The following is a 23,123-nucleotide window of genomic DNA, read 5'->3' as shown; positions in this document are numbered from 1 at the left end:
CCACCTTGGGGCGCTCCTTGAGGGCTGGGCTCCGCGGCCCCAAGTTTCCCCAAGTTCTCCAGAGACAATTAATAAAACTAATGTGGCGGGGACCAATCCCTGGGCGCTCGTCGCCTCCGCTAGCTGGAGTTGAAGTCCGTTTGCACACTGGCAGACACCTGGACGCCAAAACCACTCCCGGGCAGGAGCGCAGAGGTGAAAGCGCCCATGCGAGGTGGGAATACAGCTGTCTCCGGGAATTGGGTCGGGACACAGAGCCCCAGGGTCCCGGGCCCTGGGGTCCGCTGTCGGGAGGTAATGGCCCCTCGTTCTCTTTGTCCTTGCCCCACTGTAAGGGAAGGAAGGACCTGGTGGCGGGCTCCGCAGACCACCCCGCTCCCGCCCGCGGCCGGAGCCCACCCCGCGCAGCCCCGGCCCGGCCCTACCTGTCCCGCAGGTGGCCGCAGCGCAGCCCCAAGGCCGTGCACTCCGCCGCGCTCACCGGCACCCCCTTGCACGATTTGACCGGGTAGATCCAGAGCTGCGCCACGGTGCCCACCTGCTGCAGCCGCCGGCGCCGCCTGGAGCGCGCGCGGCGCCAGGCCACCGTCCCCAGCGCCACGGCGGCCAGTCCCAGCGCGGCCGCCCCGAGCCAGGCGGGCCGGGACGGCGCGGGGAGGCGCGGCGCGGGGAGGCCGAGGCTGCCCAGAGCCGACGAGCCGGCGGCGCCCATGGCCGAGCGGGCGGGGGGCGCGGCGCCGGCGGCAGCTCCCGCGGGGCCTTCCACTGACGCCCGGCCGTCCCGGGGCGGGAGCGCGGCGGCCGCTGGGGCTGCGGGGGAGGTGCGGCCCTTGGCCGGGAGCCCAAAGGGCAGGCCGCTCCCAGTACCGCGGCCCCTTCCTGAGCGGTGGCCCCCGGGCGCCGGCGGTGGGAGGTGGTGGCTCCGCTTCGGCCGGGTCCTCGCCGCACAGCCTCCTCCGCCTTCCGCGGCCTGCGGCTGCAAGGCCGTGCGCCCTCCGTCACGAGCGCTACAGGCGACCACTTTCTTTACGAATTTGTGGGGGTTTATTAAACCTAAAGTGGTCACAGATACCAAACTTGCAGGACTAAAGCGTGATTTCTAAATTCGAAATCCGGCGGCCGGGAGATCCCTGCCTTGGGGATAACGGGGCGCCGGTGGGCACAACGCGGCCGGCACGGAGCGTCCCGCTGCCCTCTGCCACCCTCCCCGCCGGCCACGCGGGAACGAGGGAGCTCGCGGGAGTGCGAATCAGCGCGGACGGATGCCGCCGGGCGCCCAGGGCCCGCGAACCGAGGCTGGCGAGGAGCTGGCGGTTGCCCGGGGCTCTCCCAGCGCAGGTCACAGCAGCACCGGGCGGCGGAAAGCGCCCTCTACAGGGCTTAGGGGACGGTGCGCCCCTGGCAGCATTCCCGGGGTCGTAGTTTGGAAGGTTGGTACTGGCCCAAGATCCTGAGGTTTTTTCAGGGCAGAAGGGAATGTCCACCAACGCCGCAGGCACTTTCAAATCAGGTCATGTTTCAAACAACAAGGTCAGCCATCAGGATCAGGGTGCTTTAAGAGTCTTAGGCTCCTGGGCGCCTGGGTGGCTCAGTTGGTTAAGCGACTGCCTTCAGCGCAGGTCATGATCCTGGAGTCCCGGGATCCAGTCCCGCATCCGGCTCCCTGCTCAGCTGGGGGTCTGCTTCTCCCTCTGACCCTCCTCCCTCTCATGCTCTCTGTCTCTCATTCTCTTTCTCTCAAATAAATAAAATCTTTAAAAAAAAAAAAAGAGTCTTAGGCTCCTGTTTGATGTACCAGACTGTTAAAGAAAAAATTATTCTGACACTTGTTAAAACCTAAGGAAGACTTCTTTTGAGACTATTGCTGATCTAAGATCAGGAACAAGACAAGGATGTCCACTCTTCTCACTTTATTCAACAGAGTACTGGAAGTCCTAGCAGAGCAATTAGGAAAGAAATAAAAGGCATCCAAATCAGAAAGGAAGAAGGAAATCTGTGTTGCAGATAACATGATCCTATATATAGAAAACCTAAAAGACACCACCAAAAACTATTAGAACAACTGAATTCAGTAAAAAACAATATACAAAAATCAGTTGCATTTCTATACATAACAACAAGCCATCAGAAAGAGAAATTAAGAAAAGTAATACCATTTATATCAAAAAGAATAAAATATCTAGGAATAAGTTTAACCAAGGAGGTGAAGGATCAGTACACTGAAAATTATAAAACATTAATCAAAGGAATTAAAGAAGACAGAAATAAAAGCAAAATTGTTCAGTGCTCATGGATTGGAAGAATTAATTTTGTTAAAATATCCATAAAACACAAAGCAAGCTACAGAGTCAATGAAATTTCTATCAAAATTCCAATGGCATTTTTCAAAGAAATAGGAAAAAAAAACAATCTTAGGGTGCTGGCCGGCTCAGTCGGTGGAACGAGTGACTCTTGATCTTGGGGTTGTGAGTTCAAGCCCATGTTGGGTGTGGAGATCACTTAAAAACGAAATCTTTAAAAAAAAAAAAAAGAGGGGTGCCTGGGTGGCTCAGTGGGTTAGGCGTCTGCCTTCAGCTGGGGTCACGATCCCAGGGTACTGGGATCGGGCCCCTTGTCGGGCTCCCTGCTCAGTGGGGAGCCTCCTTCTCCCTCTCCTGCTCCCCCCGCTTGTGCATGCTGTCTTTCTGTCAAATAAACAAATAAAATCTTTAAAAAAAAGAAAAAGAAAAAAAAATCCTAAAATTTGTAGCCAAAGTAATCTTGAGAAAAAAGAACAAAGCTGAAGGCATCATATTTCCTGTTTTCAAACTATATTACAAAAGCTATAGTGATCAAAACAATATAGTATCAGCATAAAAACAGACACATGGATCAATGGAACAGAATAGAGAGAAGAAATAAACCCATGCATATATGGTCAATTAATTTATGACAAAGGAGCCAAGAATATACAAAGGGGAAAGGATGGTCTCTTCAATAAACGGCAGGGGCCAAACTGTTACATGAAAAAGAATGAAACTGGACCTCTATCTTACACCATACAGAAAAGTCAGCTCAGGGCGCCTGGGTGGCTCAGGCAGTTAAGCGTCTGCCTTCAGCTCAGGTCATGATCCCAGGGTCCTGGAATCGATTCCCGCATCAGGCTCCCTGCTCGGAGAGGAGCCTGCTTCTCCCTTTGCCTGCTGCCCCCCCTGCTTGTGCGTGCTCTCTCTCTCTCTGACAAATAAATAAAATCTTTAAAAATAAATAACAATAAAAATAAAAATGAGCAGCAGAACTAAGCCAACATTTTTCCATAGAAGACAAGAGGTATGTGAAAAGGTGCTCACCATCAATCATCAGGGAAATGCTACCACCTTACATGTGTTAGAATGGCTATTATCAAGAAGAGATAACAAGTGTTGGGGAGGATGTGCAGAAAAGGGAACCCTTGTGCACTGTTGGTAGGAATATAAATTGGTGCAGCCACTAATGGAAAACAGTATGAAGTTTCCTCAAAAATTTAAAAACAGAACTGCCATAGGATCTAGCAATTCCACTTCTGGGTATTTATCCAAAGAAAGAGAAAACACTCATTTGAAAAGATTTATGCACCCCCATGTTCATTGCAGCATTATTTCCAATAGCCAAGACATGGAAACAACCTAAGTGTCCACTGGACAGATGAACAGATAAAGAAAATGTGGTGTGTACCTATAATGGAATATTATTCAGTCTTATTTAAAAAAAATGAAATCCTGCCCTTCAGGACAAAGTGGATAGACCTTGAGGGCATTATGCTAAGTGAAATAAATCAGATAGAGAAAGACAAATACCATATGATCTCATTTATATGTGGAATCTAAAACAAAAACAAAAATAAAAACAACTCATAGATACAGAGAAGAGACTGGTGGTTGCCAAGGGCAGGGGGTAGGCGGTGGGCAAAATAAATGAAGGTGGTCAAAAGGCCCAAATTTCCAGTTGTAAGAGAAATAGGTTCTGGGGACGTAATGTACAGCATGTTGATTATAGTTAACAATGCTGTGTTTGTGGGGACGCCTGGGTGGCTCAGCCTCTGCCTTCAGCTCAGGTCAAGATCCAGGGTCCTGGGATCAAGTCCCACATTGGGCTCCTTGCTTGGTGGGGAGCCTGCTTCTCCCTCTGCCTGCCATTCCCCCTGCTTGTGCGCTCTCTCTCTATCTCTCTCTCTCTGACAAATCAATAAATAAAATCTTAAAAAAACAAAACAATGCTGTGTTGTGAATTTAAAAGTTGCTAAGAGGGCGCCAGGGTGGCTCAGTTGGTTAAGCGACTGCCTTCGGCTCAGGTCATGATCCTGGAGTCCCGGGATCAAGTCCCACATCGGGCTCCCTGCTCAGCGGGGGGTCTGCTTCTCCCTCTGACCCTCCCCCCTCTCATGCTCTCTGTATCTCATTCTCTCTCTCAAATAAATAAATAAAATCTTTAAAAAAAATAAAATAAAATAAAATAAAATAAAAGTTGCTAAGAGATTTCATCTTAAAAGTTCTCATCCCAAGAAAAAAATTACAACTGTGTAAGGTAATGGACATTAACTAGACTTACTGTGATCATTTCATAATATACACATACACCAAATCATTACATTATATACCTTAAATGAATACAATGTTATAGGTCAATAAAAAAAATAAGACATTTGCAATAGAGATATTACAATAGGGCTCAACTCTGAACACAGCAAAGGTAAGTGGGCATTTGTAGCCAAGATGCAGAGAGACAGGGTCAGTGGATGGAAGATTACTTCAGGGAAAACATCAAGGGTAGGAGGACTCTTGTTAAACTGACTTAACAGGATTCTTGCTGAAGGGAGGCCGAGGTCTTACACGTCGAAGGTGGCGATGAGGAACTCAATTCTATAATACGAGTGATCAGATAGCCAAGGTGAGGACGCTCTCAAACTGATTTAGCAGGGTTCTTGCTAAACTGAGCTAGGCAAGCCTAGCAAGGCCAGAGTCACGGTTGCGGCCTGGCGGAGAGGAAGCTTCAGAGGAGCCAACTAGTTTGGTCAAGGAGAGAGACAGCCTAGAACAGTACAATTCAAGACCCCACCAGAACTGTCCACACAATTGGAGAATGTCTTAAATCAGTAAAGGGAAAGTCTCCAAAGCAGAGCAATTCTTTTTTCGCCAGCTGACAACGCACATCAGGGCCCCTTAGTGCTCAGGGAAGATCTGTCTGAACATTGTTCTTCACCATAGATATTTAGGCCTACACGGATTATATCTGTCCTATTCTCTCGTTCAACCCCAGGTCCCCCTTTCCCTGCCCTACTCCTGTGAAAGCCAGGAACCGTGTTCAGAGTACAGGGGTCAAAGTTACTTCCACTGTTATGGTACACCAGTGACTGCCTCTTCCAGGAATGAGCTGGAGGGAGAAGGGGCTTGGGTAAATCTAGCTTTCCACAGAGAAATGTTGATGGATGGTGATGTGCGCCACGAGAATAGAGCGGAGAGCACACACCTGAGCAGGACACAGGACTCGAGCTCCATATTCTCCATGTTCTCCACAGAAAACCAGCTCATGGGCACTCAATTTTGTGTATTTCTGATTATCTCCTTCTCTAATTTCTCTTCAGAAATTTAGTTTACTTTTTATTTATTCATTTAAGTCATCTCAACACCCAAAGTGGGACTTGAACTCGAGATCCCAAGATCAAGAGTCGCATGCTCTTCTGACTGAGCCAGCCAGGTGCTGCTGTCTTCAGAAATTTTAAAAGGAAAAAATCTGCTTCTCTATTTCAATGGCTGACTTTAAAGTCTCCTTTGACAATCTCCTCACGGTCACTGGCCATCCTGCCTCAGTGGGCCTTCTGTGTAGTTCCTGATGCCCCCCATCCCCCACCCACCACGGGAGGTAATGTTTGCGGAGTCCACTCCTATCTCTGGAGGGAAACCCTCCGCTAGATTACTAGAAAAGAGTAAAGAAAAATGAATAGCAGCGACCAAAGTTCTAATATAAAATGAGAGAAGCCCTGACGCAGACTCATAAATACCAAAGAAAAAGTACAACTGAGATTCACATTTATTAATATGAAAGAAACCACAAAATTATAAGTGGGTTAATTCATCCACATATTTCTTCAGCAAGGATTTGTTTAGTCATACCAAAATAGTTCATTTCCCTTCGTTACAAAAAAAATTATTTGCACCTAAAAAAAACGTGCTCATTCTTTCCTCCCCCTCCCTCCTGCTCTCAAAATTCCATTCTTTTTAAAATCCCATCTTTTCTTCATCATACTTGGAATTCCAGGCGATGTATCTGGCAGTTACACACAGATTACTTCCATATGGCTTCAGGGAGGCTTAATCGAATATAAAAACAAGATCTATAAAATAACTTCCATACTCACGTACAACCTGATTCCAAAACCCATGAGCAAAAAGTTGACAGGATTCAACAGCCATGTAAAGACCAAGAACAGGAATTTGTGTTAACATGTAAAAGGCACATCAAAAAACAGTGATCTCATTTCCTATTCCTCCCAAAAGACGAATGATAGGTAATAAAATGTCAACACTTAGAAAAAGTTTTATAGCTTTTTAACTCATTCTTTAAGCTTTCTTTACTCATCAATATTAACATCAGGGATTGAGAAGTGTAATTGCTATAGTAACATTCAGAACAATTTCATAGACAGTTTTACTTATTTCAAAAGTCCTCAATACCTAAAATCTATTTATCTTCTTATTTCTGAATTGCCTCTAATACTTTTCCTGCATTAACTGCGGAGCATGCGTAACTTCAAAAAGTTAAAACTGGAGATTCATTTCCAGGGTGAAGATGGCCACAGGCTGGTTAGCAAGGATGCGCTGAGGTGGTGGCGTTGCTGCTGTGGGAAAAATCCTAAAGAAAGCCTCCTGGATGCTGGAACCTGAATAAATGACAAGGACCTCTGATTATCTGGTTATTTCTCCTACAGGTCATAAATAGCTCAAACACTCACAAAACAGTCCCTCGATGAGGTTAAAATGCAGGAAACATAAACTATGTCCTGTGCCAAATTACCTCCATGGGAAAAAGCAGCCTGTTAAGACTGAGAGGCCCACCCAGGTCTGGGCAAGAGCCCAGAGCCAGGATCTCCCCCACGTGGCACGAGGGGGTGCACAGGGGAGGAGCGCTTTTGAAAACCACTGGTCAGGATGCTATAATATATGCCTGTATCCTGCGAGTCAATAATTCCACTTTAGCAATCTAGTTTCAGAAAATCACTCAATTGTAAAATGGCCCTGGGGGCACCTGGGTGGCTCAGTTGGTTAAACGTCTAACTTCAGCTGGGGTTGTGATCTTGGGGTCCCGGGATCGAGCCCCACAAAATGCTCCCCACTTGGCAGGGAGTCAGCTTGTTCCTTTCCCTCTGCCCCTCCCCCCGCTTGTGCACTCTCTCTCAAATGAATAAATAAAATCTTTTTAAAAAATAATAAAATGATTCTGCACACAAAGATATACACTGTATTATTTTTTTTAAGATTTTATTTATTTATTTGAGAGAGAGAGAATGAGAGAGAAAGAACACATGAGAGGGGATAGGGTCAGAGGGCGAAGTAGACTCCCTGCCGAGCAGGGAGCCCGATGCGGGACTCGATCCAGGGACTCCGGGATCATGACCTGAGCCGAAGGCAGTCGCTTAACCAACTGAGCCACCCAGGCGCCCCTCACTATATTATTATTTACAACAAAACTGGATATATTCCAAGTGTCAAATACTATAAAATGGTGTTTAGAACACGGTGTATATTTCTACATGTAATGTTATGAAGCCATCAGAAATGACCTTTGAAAAGACTGGAGGTCTATGAAAGTATATATGATACATACTTCTGCATATATTTACCATATGATACATGGATGATATATATCTATATATATCATATGATGTACAACATATATCTGTATATAGTATATATGATTATATATATGTATATGTTATCTATATCATACAGATTATGGCTACATTAAGCAAACAAAAAACCCAAGCAGAATAAAATTTTTAAACAGTGACAATGGGTGATTTCTTTCCCCAACGTGGCTGGTATTTTCTAAATTCACCGTGAGGAACATGTATTGCTTCTACAATGGAACAGATGAACTTTTACATAATTGAACTTTAAATGAATAAGTAACCCCATGCAAATATTAACCGCTACCTTTGCTTTAACCAACCTGTCATATAAAGAATCCAGAACGCAGAAACCAGACTAGGCTCACCAAGTAGATGAGTAACATTACCGTGATTTTTAAAGCCCAGCAGCAATGCCCACCAGAGAGGAAAGTTCTCCATGCTTCTAGGGCGTGGACAGCAGGACAAGCGCCCTGGGTTTGTGTGGGGGACCGCTGGATAATAAGGCTGAAAAGTTGCTCAGGGCCCAGTAGCCAACATCATCTCGGCCATGTGCACGATCTGGGCACTCCCACATCCCTCGCCATGCCCACAGCTTGCACCTTGCTTAAGACACATGTTGCCACCCCCGCCTGGCCTTTCACGTCCCCTCCCAGCTCCAGTCCATCCCACGCATGTGTTAAAGAGCAAAATTTAACTGAGTAAGTTGAAAGATCTAATTGACTTTATTAAACGATTCATGAATTGCACAGCATCCCATCTAGCAAGGAGAGGGGAGCTCCACTGACCTAAACAAAAGAAAGGTTTTTAAAGGCAGAGAAAAGACATAAAAAGAAGAACGGACTTTGTTAGCAAGGAATGCACTGTTTAGGCAAGGTTGCCCTCCTCTGGAGAGAACGGTCTACCAGTCAATTTCCTAGTTTTGACCAGGAAGTTCCATGTTGCCTGGTTAAAGCTTACATCCCTGGGGAATTGAAACTGCAGTTAGGTTAGATATTAAGTCTTGGTTTACTCACTTGAAGCCTTAACTTACTTAACTTAGTGAGGCCATTCTAGGGCTGTAGTTTTCTGGTTAACAATTCCCCCCCTTTTGATCAGACTCTCAGCTGAACTGAGAGTTGTGCTCAAAATTTAAGGCATTAGCGTCACGCTCAGCTTGGCTCTGTGGTGCTTGAAGCTCCTGTTGATCCTCTGTGTGGCATTCACAGATCATGGTGTTTTTGCTTTATCTCTGTGAAATTCATGGGTTACGACAAGGTCTGCATTCCTTAAGTCTGTTGTTCTCTGTTCCTTTTCTGCCATTGTAGTCTTAAGGAGATCATGTGCTTGGTGGTTAGTGGTTGTGATCAGACATTTAAAATTTTTGAAAGGATACAGGGGCACCTGGGTGGCTCAGTCAGTTAAGCGTCTGCCTTTGGCTCAGTCATGATGCCAGGGTCCCAGGGATGGAGCCCCGCATCAGGATCCCTGCTCAGCGGGGAGTCTGCTTCTCCCTCTCCCCCTGCTCCTCCCCCCACTCGTGCATGCACTCTCTCTCACTCCCACTGTCTCTCAAATAAAAATCTAAAAAAAAAGAAAAAGAAAAAAGTTTTGAGAGGATACAATGTACCAGGAAGATTATTATAATCACTATAAGCAGGATAATCCCTGATGTTTAGAGTTCACTTAGAAGCCTTGGTGCCCAAGACCCAAACCAATCAAAATCAGATCAAAGACAGACCCCACTGAAGGGGTCATCCTTTAAGCCAAGTGGCTTGCTCAATGATCTCAGGTAAGTGAGTTTTAGTTTCCCCAGAAGTGTCGATCCAGGTACAGCAAGTGGTGTTGGCCACAGCAAGACACCTCCTTGCTCAGCTCAAAGACAATCAAGAGCTGTCCCATTATTATCAAAACTACTTTGGCAGAGAGTCTAAGGATCTTTGTTGGGTAGCCATTGCTTTAGCAGCAGATTCTGTAATAATTTTAAGAATTAAGAAATCAGTCCCATTTTTTTGAGAGAGAGAGAGAGAAAGTGTGTTCACATGGTGTGTGAACCGGGGGGGGGGGGGGGGGTGCAGAGGAAGAGGGAGAGAATCTTTTTTTTTTTTTTTAAAGATTTTATTTATTTATTTGGGAGAGTGAGAATGAGAGAGAGAGAGAGCATATGAGAGGGAGGAGGGTCAGAGGGAGAAGCAGACTCCCTGCTGAGCAGGAAGCCCGATGCGGGACTCGATCCTGTGACTCCAGGATCATGACTTGAGCCGAAGGCAGTCACTTAACCAACTAAGCCACCCAGGCGCCCCAAGAGGGAGAGAATCTTAAGCAAGTTCCACCCTCAACGCGGAGCTGGATGTAGGGCTCAATCTCACAACCCTGAGATCATGACCTGAGCTGAAATCAAGAGTCGGATGCTTAACTGACTGAGCCACCCAGGAACCCCGAAAATTAGCCTCATTTACATTTATTCCTAACTAGGGAAACAGGGACCTGTCAAAAGGAGTGAATCCTGAACTGAAACCCCACTGGTAGGTCCCTTTTAACTCAACAACGTAAATGTAGCCTTAGCAACGGCCTGCGAGACAGAATGAGTGTATTATCTTTCCAAGCTAAGGCCAGAATAAAGGAAAGGAAAAGAAGAAGGGTTTTATGTTCAAGTATGAAGTCTTGATCTTGGTCGTGGGTGGAAGCAGTCTACTGCAATGTCAGCGATTTCTCTTCCTCCTCAATTTAATTTCTAGGTCTTCAGGGTCTATATAGGACCAGGTGTCACGTAGAGCCTTCTTCTGCTTTGTGATGTGTACCCAGGACTTAACACCTTCTAGATTTGCAGCAGGGTCTGCGGTCAGACGCACCAGGAAAGGTCTCTTTTTAATGGAGCTAGAAGGGCTGTCTTCCTCTGATGACTTCCAGAATACCTAGTCACCAGGCTCTAAAGTATGACTGACAGGATCCTTTGAACTGGCATCTAGGAAGCTTCTTCAACCTCATGATGATCGGAAGAAGGTTGCTTCATCCTATGCTGCTAGAATTCTAAAAATTTTGCAAGGTTATTGTTAAGGCTCCTATAATCTGTCTAGTGACACGGGTGCTTCGATCCCTGGAAATAATGGAAAGTAGACCCCAAGTGGGAAACACACTTTTTAACAGTTTCTTTGCTACTATGGGGACATCAGCTTTGCAGTAGGGAAAGGCTTCAGCCCATCCAGAAAATAGGCAAACAATAACAAGAACATGTTAATAACCCCTACTAACCGGCCGTTGAATGAAGTCCAGGTGCAGGCATTCGAAGGGTCTAGAGAGAGGGAGGTCTAAGGCCTCTGGGAATAAAAAGTTCTATTTTATTTCATTTTGTTTCAGGATTATGGACCTGACAGGTCAGGCATCCCTGGTAGACTGTTTTGCAATTTTATAAATGTCTCTCCACCAATGTCTGTTCGTAACTTGAGTGAGTCATCTTAAATGTACTGTGGTGGGTGAAAGAATGCAAAACCTGAAAAATGGGGTTTGCCAGGGAGAACCAAGTGGCCTTCTTGGGGTTCCTATAACCCCGACTGTTCACTTCATTTACAGGCATTGTTTGCCCACCTGCATTTTTGTAAGTAAGGAGCAGACTGTGGCCACGTTGTAAGGATATCCGTGTGGCAAAAGCCTGGCAATGAGCAGCCTTCCTTTTTTTTCCTCAGAAGAAGAATGGACTTAATCCACTTGCCACAATTTTACAATGCAACATGAAGAAGGTTTAGTATTACCTCTTTTTTTCTTTTTTTAAAGATTTTATTTATTTATTTGACAGAGAGAGACACAGCAGGAGAGGGAACACAAGCAGGGGGAGTGGGAGAGGGAGAAGCAGGCCTCTCGCCGAGCAGGGAGCCTGACACAGGGCTCCATCCCAGGACCCTGGGATCATGACCTGAGCCAAAGGCAGAAGCTTAACGACTGAGCCAACCAGGCGCCCCTTAGTATTACCTCTTATTTGACAATGCTTCTCATGTAATTTGATATATCAAATAAGCCTAATGAGTTGAGCAAATCTTTTAGAATGTTCCAGGTCAAAAAGACTTTTAAGCAGACCAAAAGCCCAAATTCTAATTTTGCACCAGCTTACTTTTGATATTAAAACTTATTTTTAGGGGCACCTGGGTGGCTCGGTCAGTTGAGTGTCTGCCTTCGGCTCGGGTCGTGATCCCGGGGTCCAGGAATCAAGCCCTGCATAGGGCTCCTGCTCAGAGGGGAGTCTGCTTCTCCCTCCCCTCCCTGCTTGTGCTCTCTCTCTCTAGCTCTTACTCTCTCAAATAAATAAAATCTTTAAAAAAAAAACCTTATTTTAAAATCTATTCATCTTAATCTTAGCCAGCTTGACCACATATTAAAATTCCTTTTCTAAAAAAAAAAAAAAAAAAAAAAAAAATTCCTTTTCAAGGATTCCTTTTCTACAAACCTTCTACAATTTTATTTTATTTTTTTAAAGATTTTATTTCTTACTTGAGAGAGAGAGCAAGCAAAAGAGAGAGCACAAGCGGGGAGGAGGTACAGATGGAGAGAGAGAATCAGACTCCCCACTGAGCAGGGAGCCCGATGTGGGGCTCAATCCCAGAACCCCGGCATCATGACCTGAGCAGAATGCAGACGCTTAACCCACCGAGCCACCAGGGTGCCCTAAACCAACAAACTTAAATTAGTTTTAATACCGAACATTTTCTCAGATTTCATGAAGCTGGAAAACATTTCGGTTAGTTTCTATCTTTTTCAGAGTTCTAGAATGTCCAAGCTTTACAAATGCTTGTCTTCCAACCAACTAAATAGAGCTCTTTCGCTGTGAATTGTGTAAGACTGTTGAATCACAGATCTGTACCTCTGAAACAAATACATTATATGCTAAAAAGAAGAAGAAGAAGAAGAAGAAGGAGAAGAAGATAGCAGGAGGGGAAGAATGAAGGGGGGAAATCGGAGGGGGAGATGAACCATGAGAGATGATGGACTCTGAAAAACAAACTGAGGGTTTTAGAGGGGAGGGGGGTGGGAGGATGGGTTAGCCTGGTGATGGGTATTAAAGAGGGCACGTTCTGCATGGAGCACTGGGTGTTATACGCAAACAATGAATCATGGAACACTACACCAAAAACTAATGATGTAATGTATGGTGATTAACATAACATAATAATAGTAAAAAATAAAATAAAATAAATAGAGCTCTTTCACAAATTACTTTTAGCAATACCATCCAGAGGTAGAAAAATGCCTCACATTTATAACAAACACATAAACACACAGATATAAAAACCTTACAATATTGCTGGGGAAGATTTTTAAGACTTGAATCTGTCTCTGGAATTAAGGAGTCTTGCTGGAGCACCCTTACAAGTAGTTCTTTTTTCAAAAAGGCCTCTTTTCCTTTTTCTTCTTTTCCTTTAGTCTCAGATATCTGATTGTGAACTATATTTAAATTTCAAAGACAAATGATAAGATGTATAACTAAGGGACACAGAAGGAATGGAAGTTCCTCCAAGAAGGACTTTTATTTCCTAAGGCAAATAATTTTCAAGCCTTTTGAGACAGATAAGGGAAGTTTGGGGATTGGAAAAGGAATGGGGTGAATTTTTAATTGCCTCTAGAGCTGACTTTTGTTTTGCAAAAGATCTGTCAGATAAGGACAGTTGTTCCTAATTCTTTAAAGAATTTGGATTGTAACTTAAATGACATTATGGGTTGATCCACCCATCCAACTGCATTATCCTCAATTTGCTTCTTTCCCTCCTGGTATATAGTTCAAATTTTAAATATTTCTTTTTTTTTTTTTTTTTAAGATTTTATTTATTTATTTTATTTTAGAGAGAGAAAGCATGAGCGGGGGCGGGAGGGTGGTGTGGAGAAGCAGAGGGAGACAGAATCTCAAGCCGACTCCGTGTTCACCGCAGAGCCTGATCCCAGGACCCTGAGATCATGACCTGAGCCAAAATCAACAGTTGGACACTCAACCAACTGAGCCACCCAGGCGCCCCAGATTGTAAATGTTTTTGGCAGTATTTAATAACCTCCGCTTGGGCATAAAACAGGTCCTCAAAGAGGGTGCAAAAGCTATTAAGTTCCCCAAAGCTGGAGTCACTCCCAAAGACAGACAAAAGAAAGAACCAACAACCTACAAGTCCCAAACAGGCAGAAAGCCAAGCCCAGTTACGCAAAACGAGACAAGCAGAGAGGCAATAGCTCGGGAGAGGAAAGATCCATAAACAATGCATTTGGATTTGGAAAGGAAGGGACAACGTGAACTTTTAGTTTTCTCTCTCAACTGGGCACTACGGGCAGAGATTCACAAGAGCTGATTCTTGTAAGAATGTTTACCCTTTGCTGGCTTCCGTGTAGTTTTCCTAGGAGCCCCTCTACAATGACAACAATAAAAATCACAGCTAATATTTATTGAGCATTTTCTGTGTTCGTTGTAGAGGCTGTTCTTAGGCAGCAGGCTTGAGCTATGGAAGCTTGAGCATGACAAAAGGGTCCCAGTGACCAGAAAACTGAATGCAGACAGGCTCATTAACCCACAGGCCCCACCTAACCAATGGGCTACTTACAACCAGGCACAGTTCCTAATATTACCAAAAATGGGAAAATTCCCAATGTCCCCATACCTCCTCACTCTGCCCTATAACTATAGTCCCTCACCACCGCCTCCTAGCCTTCTGTCTCTCTTTTCTGTCCTGCCTTACAGCTCCCCTGCGGTGTATTCAATAAACTCCCTCCTTTGCTCTGCCCTGGGTGAATTCTTTCACTGCCCATGGTTCCCACCCCCACCCAATCCGGACTCCTCACATTTCTGTTGCAATGCTGCAACTTTATATAAATTAATCCTCAAAATAACTGTGATGATTGTTTGGTTGAGTACTGCCGTATTCCAACACTTTGCAGATAAGGGTAGTAAGGCTAAGAGGTTAAATAATTCAACCAAGTTAGGAAAAGGAGCTGCTAGATTATGAACCCAAGTCTATCTGATGCTGGATCTAGACAGTCTGGACCAGTATTCCATGTTGTCCTCAAAGCTGGTCAAGCGGAAAGGTGAGAAGGTCAGGCCAGGATCAGAAAGAACAACGGTCAAGAGTTACGGACATAAGGTGACTTTCAGAACTGGGGTTATAGATTTTATGAAAAGAGTTGTTTAATAAACCTCAATTCGAAGTCTTCCAAATGATTTTATTTCTATAATTTGGGGGTTGGGCATTATGTTCCAGGCGTCAGGGTTGTCTCTGGCCTGATGAAATCAAGGTGAGAGCATTATTTTCTACCTTATGATTCAGAATCCAGGCACCTTGATACACTAATATTTCTTAAACTTTAAATCATATTTTAAAAATAAATTTTATAAAAAGTATTTAATGTTTTTCTCAAGTTGATTTTGAATAATTTAAACATTTCCCCTCACTTTTCTATCACAGACAGAAAAAATCAATATAGAACTCTTGGCACCTGCTCACCTTCAGTTCCTTATTTCTTAATGAACTGAGAACATCTACCTGTCTTTTGCTGGGGCTCCTGCAGCAGCCTTTTATAACTGAATGGGAAGTGGGAGAGGAAGCCTAGGTGAAATAAATCAGATTGTGGAGGAGAGAAAAATAAAAGGCATTTTCCAACTCCAAAGAGCAGAACACAAACCGCTCATCCTCCGAAGAGTTAAAGCAGCAAAACGTAAAAACATCTCAACGCAAGAAGACGCGGCAGTGGTCTTGAAGCAATGCATTCCAGCAGCAAAGCCGGCCCTTCGCCGAACCACGTACCACATCACTGAACCAGCCGATACACCGGGTCACCAACTTTCAGGCTGCCCATCTTCTCCACTGAATAATAGATCCCAAAAAGTGGGGACGACTTGTATATTGCCTCCTCGGAAGGATCACACAGGCGGTAGCTGAAGGAAGCAAAATTCATAATCAGGCACAAAAGGGAAATAAGAATTTAAGGGCTCTCAAGAGAATTCAAGTTTTCATTCTCAGATGACCTATCATAAATAGGAAGCCTCTTCTACAACGTGGACGGAGGAGTGTGTGCGCAAGTAGGCAAACGACACATAATCCCGGTTTTTCTAGGAGCATCCTGAGAGTCTGAACAATTTTCTATGGCTTCAGTTTGAAAAAACTGTGTTACTCAAAAAATAAAAATAAATAAAAACTTAAAAAAATAATAAAAATAAGTGGTATGTTTAAAAAAAAATAGTAAGTGGTATATGTTTGCACGTATACCCCTAACTTCACAACCCCCTGAAACAAATGCTCACACAATCTCAAAACGGAACTGCCTGAACTCGCCAAGTTCTTTTTTTTTAGTCAATTCATTTATTTATTTGAGAGACAGACTGAGCGCAGAGCCCGATGCAGGACTCAATCCCAGGACGCTGAGATCGTGACCTGAGCTGAAATCGAGTCATATGCTTCACCCATTAAGCCACCCAGGCACCCCTCCAAACCTTCTGCCCAATGCATGTAAGTAATACGCTTCCCCCCTCCCCCCAGGTTTACAAGCCCAAAGCTGAGGCTCTTGGTGAACAAAAATGAAGATACAGATAGAACTGGCATGGGGCTGGCCTACTGATGAAGTTAATGTTTTTCAAAAGGCCTGTCTAAAGAGAAAAAAATTAACTTCACTGCATCTCAAAAATCAAAAAACAAAACAGATTTGCATATCCAAAGTCTTCAAGAAATAACCTCTTCTCTAAAACTCAAAACCATTGGAAACAAATAACAAAACAGAGAAAGAGAAAATAAAATAGAATATATCTCCCAAAAATGTTGACTTAAGTTTTAAAAACACATTCTCTATTGATAACTAAAGTCGGCTAGCAACAAAACAAAACACCTGGGCCCAAAGGAAGCTCCTGAATAAATAAACTCTTGACAACTGGTTACATTTCCATTTTTCTAATATTTCATTATGCAACTTCAATTAGTCTCATAATCCTTGATGTTGAGTCTAATAAAGAAATCTGAGGTGCAGTAAAAATAATTACAGTATTTGAGGTCTTAATTTGGACATACACACGTGAATGTTATTAAAAATTGATGTGAGAGATATGAAAACTTCAAAACACAGTATTAGGCAATGAAAAATCTGTCAAAAGCACTCGAAGATCCATCCTTAAAAAAAGAGGAAGCAACTTACCCACAGACACATGCCAACCAGAAGGTAGAGTGAAAGGTGCTTGGACGGGGCACCTACCCCCACAGGTAGCTCTGGGATGGGGATAGTATTAAAAACACAGTGGACACATTGCTGTTTACCTCTTCAGGGTTTCCAGTGGCTCCTTCCTGTCTATCACTCCAGTATCTGGGTCTACAGTGGTCAAAATGCACCTGCCATTCAAGAACCAATGATTAGGTGGTGGTTAGGGACCAATGAACACACCACCACCCCCCAGAGGTTGACTCTCAGAGAATCCTTACCTGGAGCAAGACAAAACCTTTTTCATTTCTGCGTTGCCAATTAGGAGTTCATCCCAAGTATCCTAGGAGGAAAGGAAAAGTTATCTTTTGAATCAAGGCTTCATTAGTCTTGAAAGCAGGTTACTCTTTGGCTGGTCCTAACTATGAGGCTAGCAGAAGAAAGGACAGCCAGACCCCAAGAAGTATCTCCCAAAGGGACACAAAGGGAGACGGCACATGGGTGAGTCCAGGATCCACCCACCTCTTGACTCGCTGTCTCAGAAACCCGACTCTGTCAGCAAAGCAAGAACAGACCTTCTCTGCCGGGCAGTTTGCCGTAGTTAATGTATGATTCTTATGGCAAACTTATGGCCAATTTACTGATATATAATGAAAAATGTATAGCTTGCAAGACAAGCCCACTGCGTTCTTATAGCTAAGCTACAACGGAAGCCAAGTTAAAATCTGACAGTTCTTTGATGAATGGGGCATCACCCACGGGAAGTCAGGTAGGAGATACACATTCAACACTCCCACCTCCACAGATTGGTAGCCTGCCCTGGGCGGGGGGGGGGGGGGGGGGGGGGGGGGGGCTGGCATTCCACCACTCCTGGCGGTGCTTTGGGTTCCCACCCTCAAACAGCGGCCCTGCCAACACCCACCTTGGGGCTTCAATAAATCCTCACAACTCTGAAGAAGGTACTATTACGATCCCCATTTTGCACTAAGAAACCAAGACCTGGAGAGACTACAAAATTTTCTCAGGGTCATAGTAGCTAGGTTTGAAAACTTCAGATTCTGAAGGCAGGACTTCTAACCACCCAGCTTTTAAATCTATCTCTTTCTCTATTTATCTGTCTATACACACACATATATATACACATACACACACATATGGAGATCATATAGATTACATTACATATGCCTAGATATACATATTCATACACCTATGCACACAGACACGCACACACATATATAAGGAGGGTATGTTATAGGACTCTCTTGCTAATAGGGAAGCCCTCTGTGGGATCTGCATTTCCCAGGACAACCCCCGTCCAGGCCTCAGGGGGAGGTGAGAGGTAGTAGGGAAGGGGCCTCACTCCAGGCTCCAGAAACCGACAAAGTACCTATAATCAGATGCAATAAAAGTGTCCCTTGAAAAATTGTTTCCTGATCTCAACCCAAATGAGGTTTGGAGCGGGTCTAAGGGTTTGGGGGAGAAGTCAGTCCGTAAGGGAGGAAATGAGGCATCTATTGACACCCCCACCCCCACCCCCGGGGACAGGAGAGGCAGGACAGAGCGGGGGCGGGGGGGGGGGAAGGGCGGGGCTAACACATAATGTTTCTCCTTCCACCTCTGATGACCTGCTTCTCTCCCAGGGATACACGAACCCCCAGGGCCTACAGGGGTGATTTAGCCAACACAGGAAAGATACTCCAGTCCCTAACTGGGTCTTCCCAGCTCACAAATCTCCTTCGGAATAGGAGCACAGCCGCGGTAAAGGTCTCTGTGGACGCGCTGGGTTCCCAACCACCATTTATGAAACTGCTGCTGTGTGGAAAAATCTGTGTTCCAAACTGGTTGTTGGACGGACTATGTTGCCCTTGTAAAAGGCAAGGACCCCCATGTAACGGAATTTCTATATCCCAGCCAGGACTTACTACAAGCCCTGTGCAAACGGCAAAAATATGCAACACAACCAGAGCAGGTGGCTCAGCCGGCGGAATGGGACCTCCCCCGAGTGTGACCAGTAATAGGGTTCCCGCAGGGGGAAGTGATGGGTCACGGGCAGCCTTGGCCTGGGGGCCGTGGCAAAGGCTGGATGCATTTTGCCACACGAGGGCGCTGCGGCCGCAGGAATGCGAGCCCATCCGCGCCCCAGAGCTCTCCAACTACCTGCCTTTCAATGGCTTTGCACAAATGCTCATCAATGTCACATTTCAAGGCCACAGATCTGTGGAAACTCTGCCTTGTGACTGTGGCATGAAGCAGGAAAGTCTGAAAAGTTCGATTAGGTGTCCTAGCTTAATAAAACAGAGGTAATCTGCTCTTCCGCCCTTAGAGAACGGCAGTACCCAGTTTAGAGTAACAAAGTGTCTGCATTCATAGAAACTGTCTGAAGCTCCCCAAATTGCAGCTCTAACGACCTCCAAAAATATTAATCACTTTATATAATAACGTCACTCACCCTAATCTGATCATGGTTGGCATTTTGGCGCAGAGCGTTATTTGCAGTAAAAAACACTACGCGAATTAAGTTTAAATGTAATTATTAATTCAGTTATTAGAGGAAGATAATAAAATACCTTAAGTTATTAAAAGTTCATTTTAATTAAAAATGCATGAAATTCAAGTTTCCATTAGGTTCTACCAGACACACGCAAGGTTCCAGCGCCTTCCCTAAACACAGAAAACAGCTAGGAGAGCTCACTGCTCCCCCTGCTGGCGAGCAGCCTCTCTGCAGTCTGGCAAAACCCAGGCCCCTAAGACATCTATTTACGGTGAAGGGGTAAAACCAGGGAGTTTTTAAGGTGCAAGAAGAAAGGAAAGGAAGAAAGAAAGGCAGTGAGAAAGGAGAGATCACGGTACACAATGGGCTCAGCTCTGTGGAATCAGCCTAGGAAATTACTATGAATTTGCCATTTACATTGGCAAACACTAAATTAAGATTACATGGTTTCCCATGACACGTAGCATCCAAAGAAAGACATAAATTAAGGGTCTGGGGAAAAAATTAATTAATTAATTAATTAAGAGTCTGGGGCAATTATTGTGGAGCACACAGAACAGTGCAGATGAGGGTGTTTGCTTCTTTGAGACCTTCACTAGAGTCCAGACAGGCACCTACCAAGCAATGAATTAAATGTATGATAGGAGATTCTCCCCTCTCAAGTCTCTCTCTCTCCCCCTCCCTTTCCCTCTCTCTCTGTACACACACACACACCACACAAATATAGGCTGTACACATATATTTAAAGAGAGAGAATAGAATACATCTATTCCATCTTTGTATATATATTCTATATATGTTGTATATGTGTGCATACATGTATTTCATATTATATATATTATATACATATAATAATATATACACGAACGTGGGGGGGGGGCACCAGGTGAGAAGGGAGGCCAAGGTGCACTCCTGAACACCCATGCACCACAGATGGACAAGAAGACATCTGAGGGTAAGACAGAAGGCAAAACCCGGAGCTCTCTGCTATTGCCATGGGCTATCAAAGGAATTATCCTGAAGAACACAGACTGGATCAGCAGTCCTACCCTACCAACAGCTACAGAGCTTCTGGGCACCTGCACCTTGGGCCAGGGTCTCCTGCCATCCTTGGAGCCCTTCGACGTCCTGAACCTCAGCCCCAAGATCCGTGCCTCCCCGTACCCTGCTCTGGATTCTCTAATTGCTACTCCTAAGTTTAATAGATTATGTCACACGTTCAATGATTATTTAAGCCATGTTGGGATAAACTGAGAGGACGAATAAGTAAATAAACAAGTTTGTTGTTTAGAAATCCTTGGTATCAATGAGGCCACAAGATTACCGTGAGCTTGGGAAGCCATGAACTATGGGCTGGCTAACTACATGTGGCCCATTTGGAGAGTGATTACTGTTTGGGCAGCAGAAAGGAGGATGTGAGTCTTTATTTATCAACTGAATAATGTTCAAGATGTTGCTGAGTGAAGAAAACACACACACACACACACATATATATACACACTATATGGAGAATAAGTCTGTTTATATAAAAAAAAAACCAACCTGTATATACAGCTATGCGTATATATTTATAGCAATATATTTGGAAGGCTCCTCAAGTTTAAACAGTATTTTTATAAATTTTGTTTTATTTTTTTGTTTTCCTTTTCTGTGTGTTTTTTTTTTTTTATCAGAAGCATTATCATCCCGACAACACATTTTTAAAATCATTTTGATCTAGGAAGTTTCTCAGATTCTTTCCAACACCAAACACATGGTGTGTTTCCAACACCAATTCTGCAATTCCCTGACACCAAGAGAGGTCCTGTGATTTCACCCCTTTCTGACACTAACCACCTGGAGTTACACACACCCTATGTTGGGTTAAGGGCTCGGTCCCACAGACTTCCCCCCACCCCTCACTTCAGATGCCAAGTGTACAGCTCTCCCGTACTTCTGGTCAACTAGCTATAAATCGAGGATTCCCAGGACCCCCTCCTCAGGTTGGATATTCTGCCAGGAGAGCTCACAGAACTCGGGAAAGTGCTTTACTATGACCAGTTCATTATAAAGGATACAACTCAGGAGCAGTCAGATGGAAGAGATTCAGGGGACAAGGTATGAGGGAAGGAGCACAGAGCTTCCAAGCCATGGTCCCACCTCCCAGCACCTCGACGTCTTCACCAACTAGGGAGCACTCCAAAACCAGTCTTTTAAGGGTTTTTATTACTTAGGCACGATGATCACATCACTGTCTATTTGCAATTGAATTCAACCTCCAGCCCCTCTCCCCTCCCTGGAGGCCTGGGGGGGGCGGGGGTGTGTGTGCCTGAAAGTTCCAAATTTCCAGTCAAGGCTTGGTTTTGCTGGTGACCTACTTCCAACCTGAAGCTACCTCGCCCCCAACCCTACCACTCACCTCATTAGCATAATCAGGTATGATTGATAGGATTCTGTTAATAATAGAAAGTACTTCCATCCCATCAGTCAGGAAATTCCAAGGGTTTTAGGGGCTGTAATAGGGGACAAGTGCCAAATATGTATTTCCCATTACACCACACAGTTCAACTATCTCAAAGCCAAAAATTGTTTTTCTGTTTTTAAGATACACAGGCAAAACAATATTCTTTAATCCCTATTCCAAAATTTAAATGCTCTCCGTTTCAAGAAACCCTGTGGCATTCTTCCCACAAACACACACATACCCTGTGCTAAGCGTTCCTTTCTCTGGGCTCCCACGAGTGAGGTTACGTCCCTCAACCCTCCAGCTACTGAGCCCTCAATCCTGCTTCATCCTCAGACCCTTGCAGGCAGACACAGTGAATTCATTTCTTTAAGTTTAGCAACTATCTCAGAGATTAGGACCCAGCAAACTCTCAATAAACGTCTGTTGTAAGCATGAGTGTTCTAGAACCTTGGCCAGTGTATAAACTTGCAGTTTATACATTGGAATTAAGTTTCCTTAGCTGAAGTAAAACTCTGCCTCAAGGCCAAACTTCCTTCACAGACTGACTAACACAAGATTCCTTACACTAAGAATTACCAATTTACAGGAGACAGGACTTTTCACTTACCGGATTTAGTAAAGATTATAGGCATCAGTGCTGGCCGGGGTACAAGACAAAAGGCGCGTTTCTGCTCAACATGTGGGAACATAAATTGGTACGAGGTTTCTGCAAATCCATTTGGCAATATATATGAAAAGCCCGTAAAATTCTGACTTTGCATTTCTTAAGAATAAGTTGAGAAATGTAGATAAAGACTGTTTTACAAAGCTGTTCATTATTTATGTAAGGGAAAATGGAAAACAGCCTACATGCCCAGTTCTAAGGGAATGGCTAAGTAAGTTACGGCAGAGTTCAAAGATGGACTAATATGGAACCACAAAAACTATGCTAATGAAGAATTTGTAAAGACAGAGCTGTGTGCCATCTACCATTAAGTGAAAATGGGGGAATTCAATACTACTCGTACAATATCACATAAATAATATTGGAAACACAATAAAATGTTATCATAGGCTACTTTTTGACGGTAGGATGGGGAAGGATTTTTATTCCTTCAAGTTTTTCTTTACAGAAAGGAAGTGGTACTTTAAAAAATTACTTTTAGGGACGCCTGGGTGGTTCAGTTGGTTAAGCACCTGTCTTCTGCTCAGGTCAAGACCCC

General features: G+C 44.4%; 2 protein-coding genes across 4 annotated transcripts in view; both read right to left on the bottom strand.

The window, feature by feature from the left end:
- Positions 1 to 729, bottom strand: part of MTARC1 (mitochondrial amidoxime reducing component 1) — a 36,862-nt gene extending 36,133 nt beyond the window's left edge. Inside the window, exon 1 of one of the 3 annotated variants that reach the window (XM_078078387.1) lies at positions 426 to 729. In XM_078078387.1, coding sequence (XP_077934513.1) covers positions 426 to 712 — 287 coding nt within the window. In that variant the 5' untranslated portion in view covers positions 713 to 729. The remainder of the gene's footprint in view (positions 1 to 425) is intronic. The other 2 variants (XM_078078388.1, XM_036097637.2) reach the window with 2 other exon arrangements.
- A 5,298-nt stretch (positions 730 to 6,027) lies between these two features.
- Positions 6,028 to 23,123, bottom strand: part of LOC118539244 (mitochondrial amidoxime reducing component 2-like) — a 32,475-nt gene continuing 15,379 nt past the window's right edge. The window contains exons 5-8 of the mRNA XM_036097640.2: positions 17,266 to 17,327; positions 17,104 to 17,175; positions 15,607 to 15,737; positions 6,028 to 6,895 (exon numbers count right to left, since the gene is read on the bottom strand). Of these exons, the coding sequence (XP_035953533.1) occupies positions 15,611 to 15,737; positions 17,104 to 17,175; positions 17,266 to 17,327 (261 nt within the window). The 3' untranslated portion in view covers positions 6,028 to 6,895; positions 15,607 to 15,610. The remainder of the gene's footprint in view (positions 6,896 to 15,606; positions 15,738 to 17,103; positions 17,176 to 17,265; positions 17,328 to 23,123) is intronic.

The sequence above is a fragment of the Halichoerus grypus genome, chromosome 7 (genome assembly GCF_964656455.1).
Source record: "Halichoerus grypus chromosome 7, mHalGry1.hap1.1, whole genome shotgun sequence".
Lineage (NCBI taxonomy): Eukaryota > Metazoa > Chordata > Mammalia > Carnivora > Phocidae > Halichoerus > Halichoerus grypus.
The sequence above is the reverse complement of the archived record's forward strand: the minus strand, read 5'-3'. Positions and strand labels throughout refer to the sequence as shown.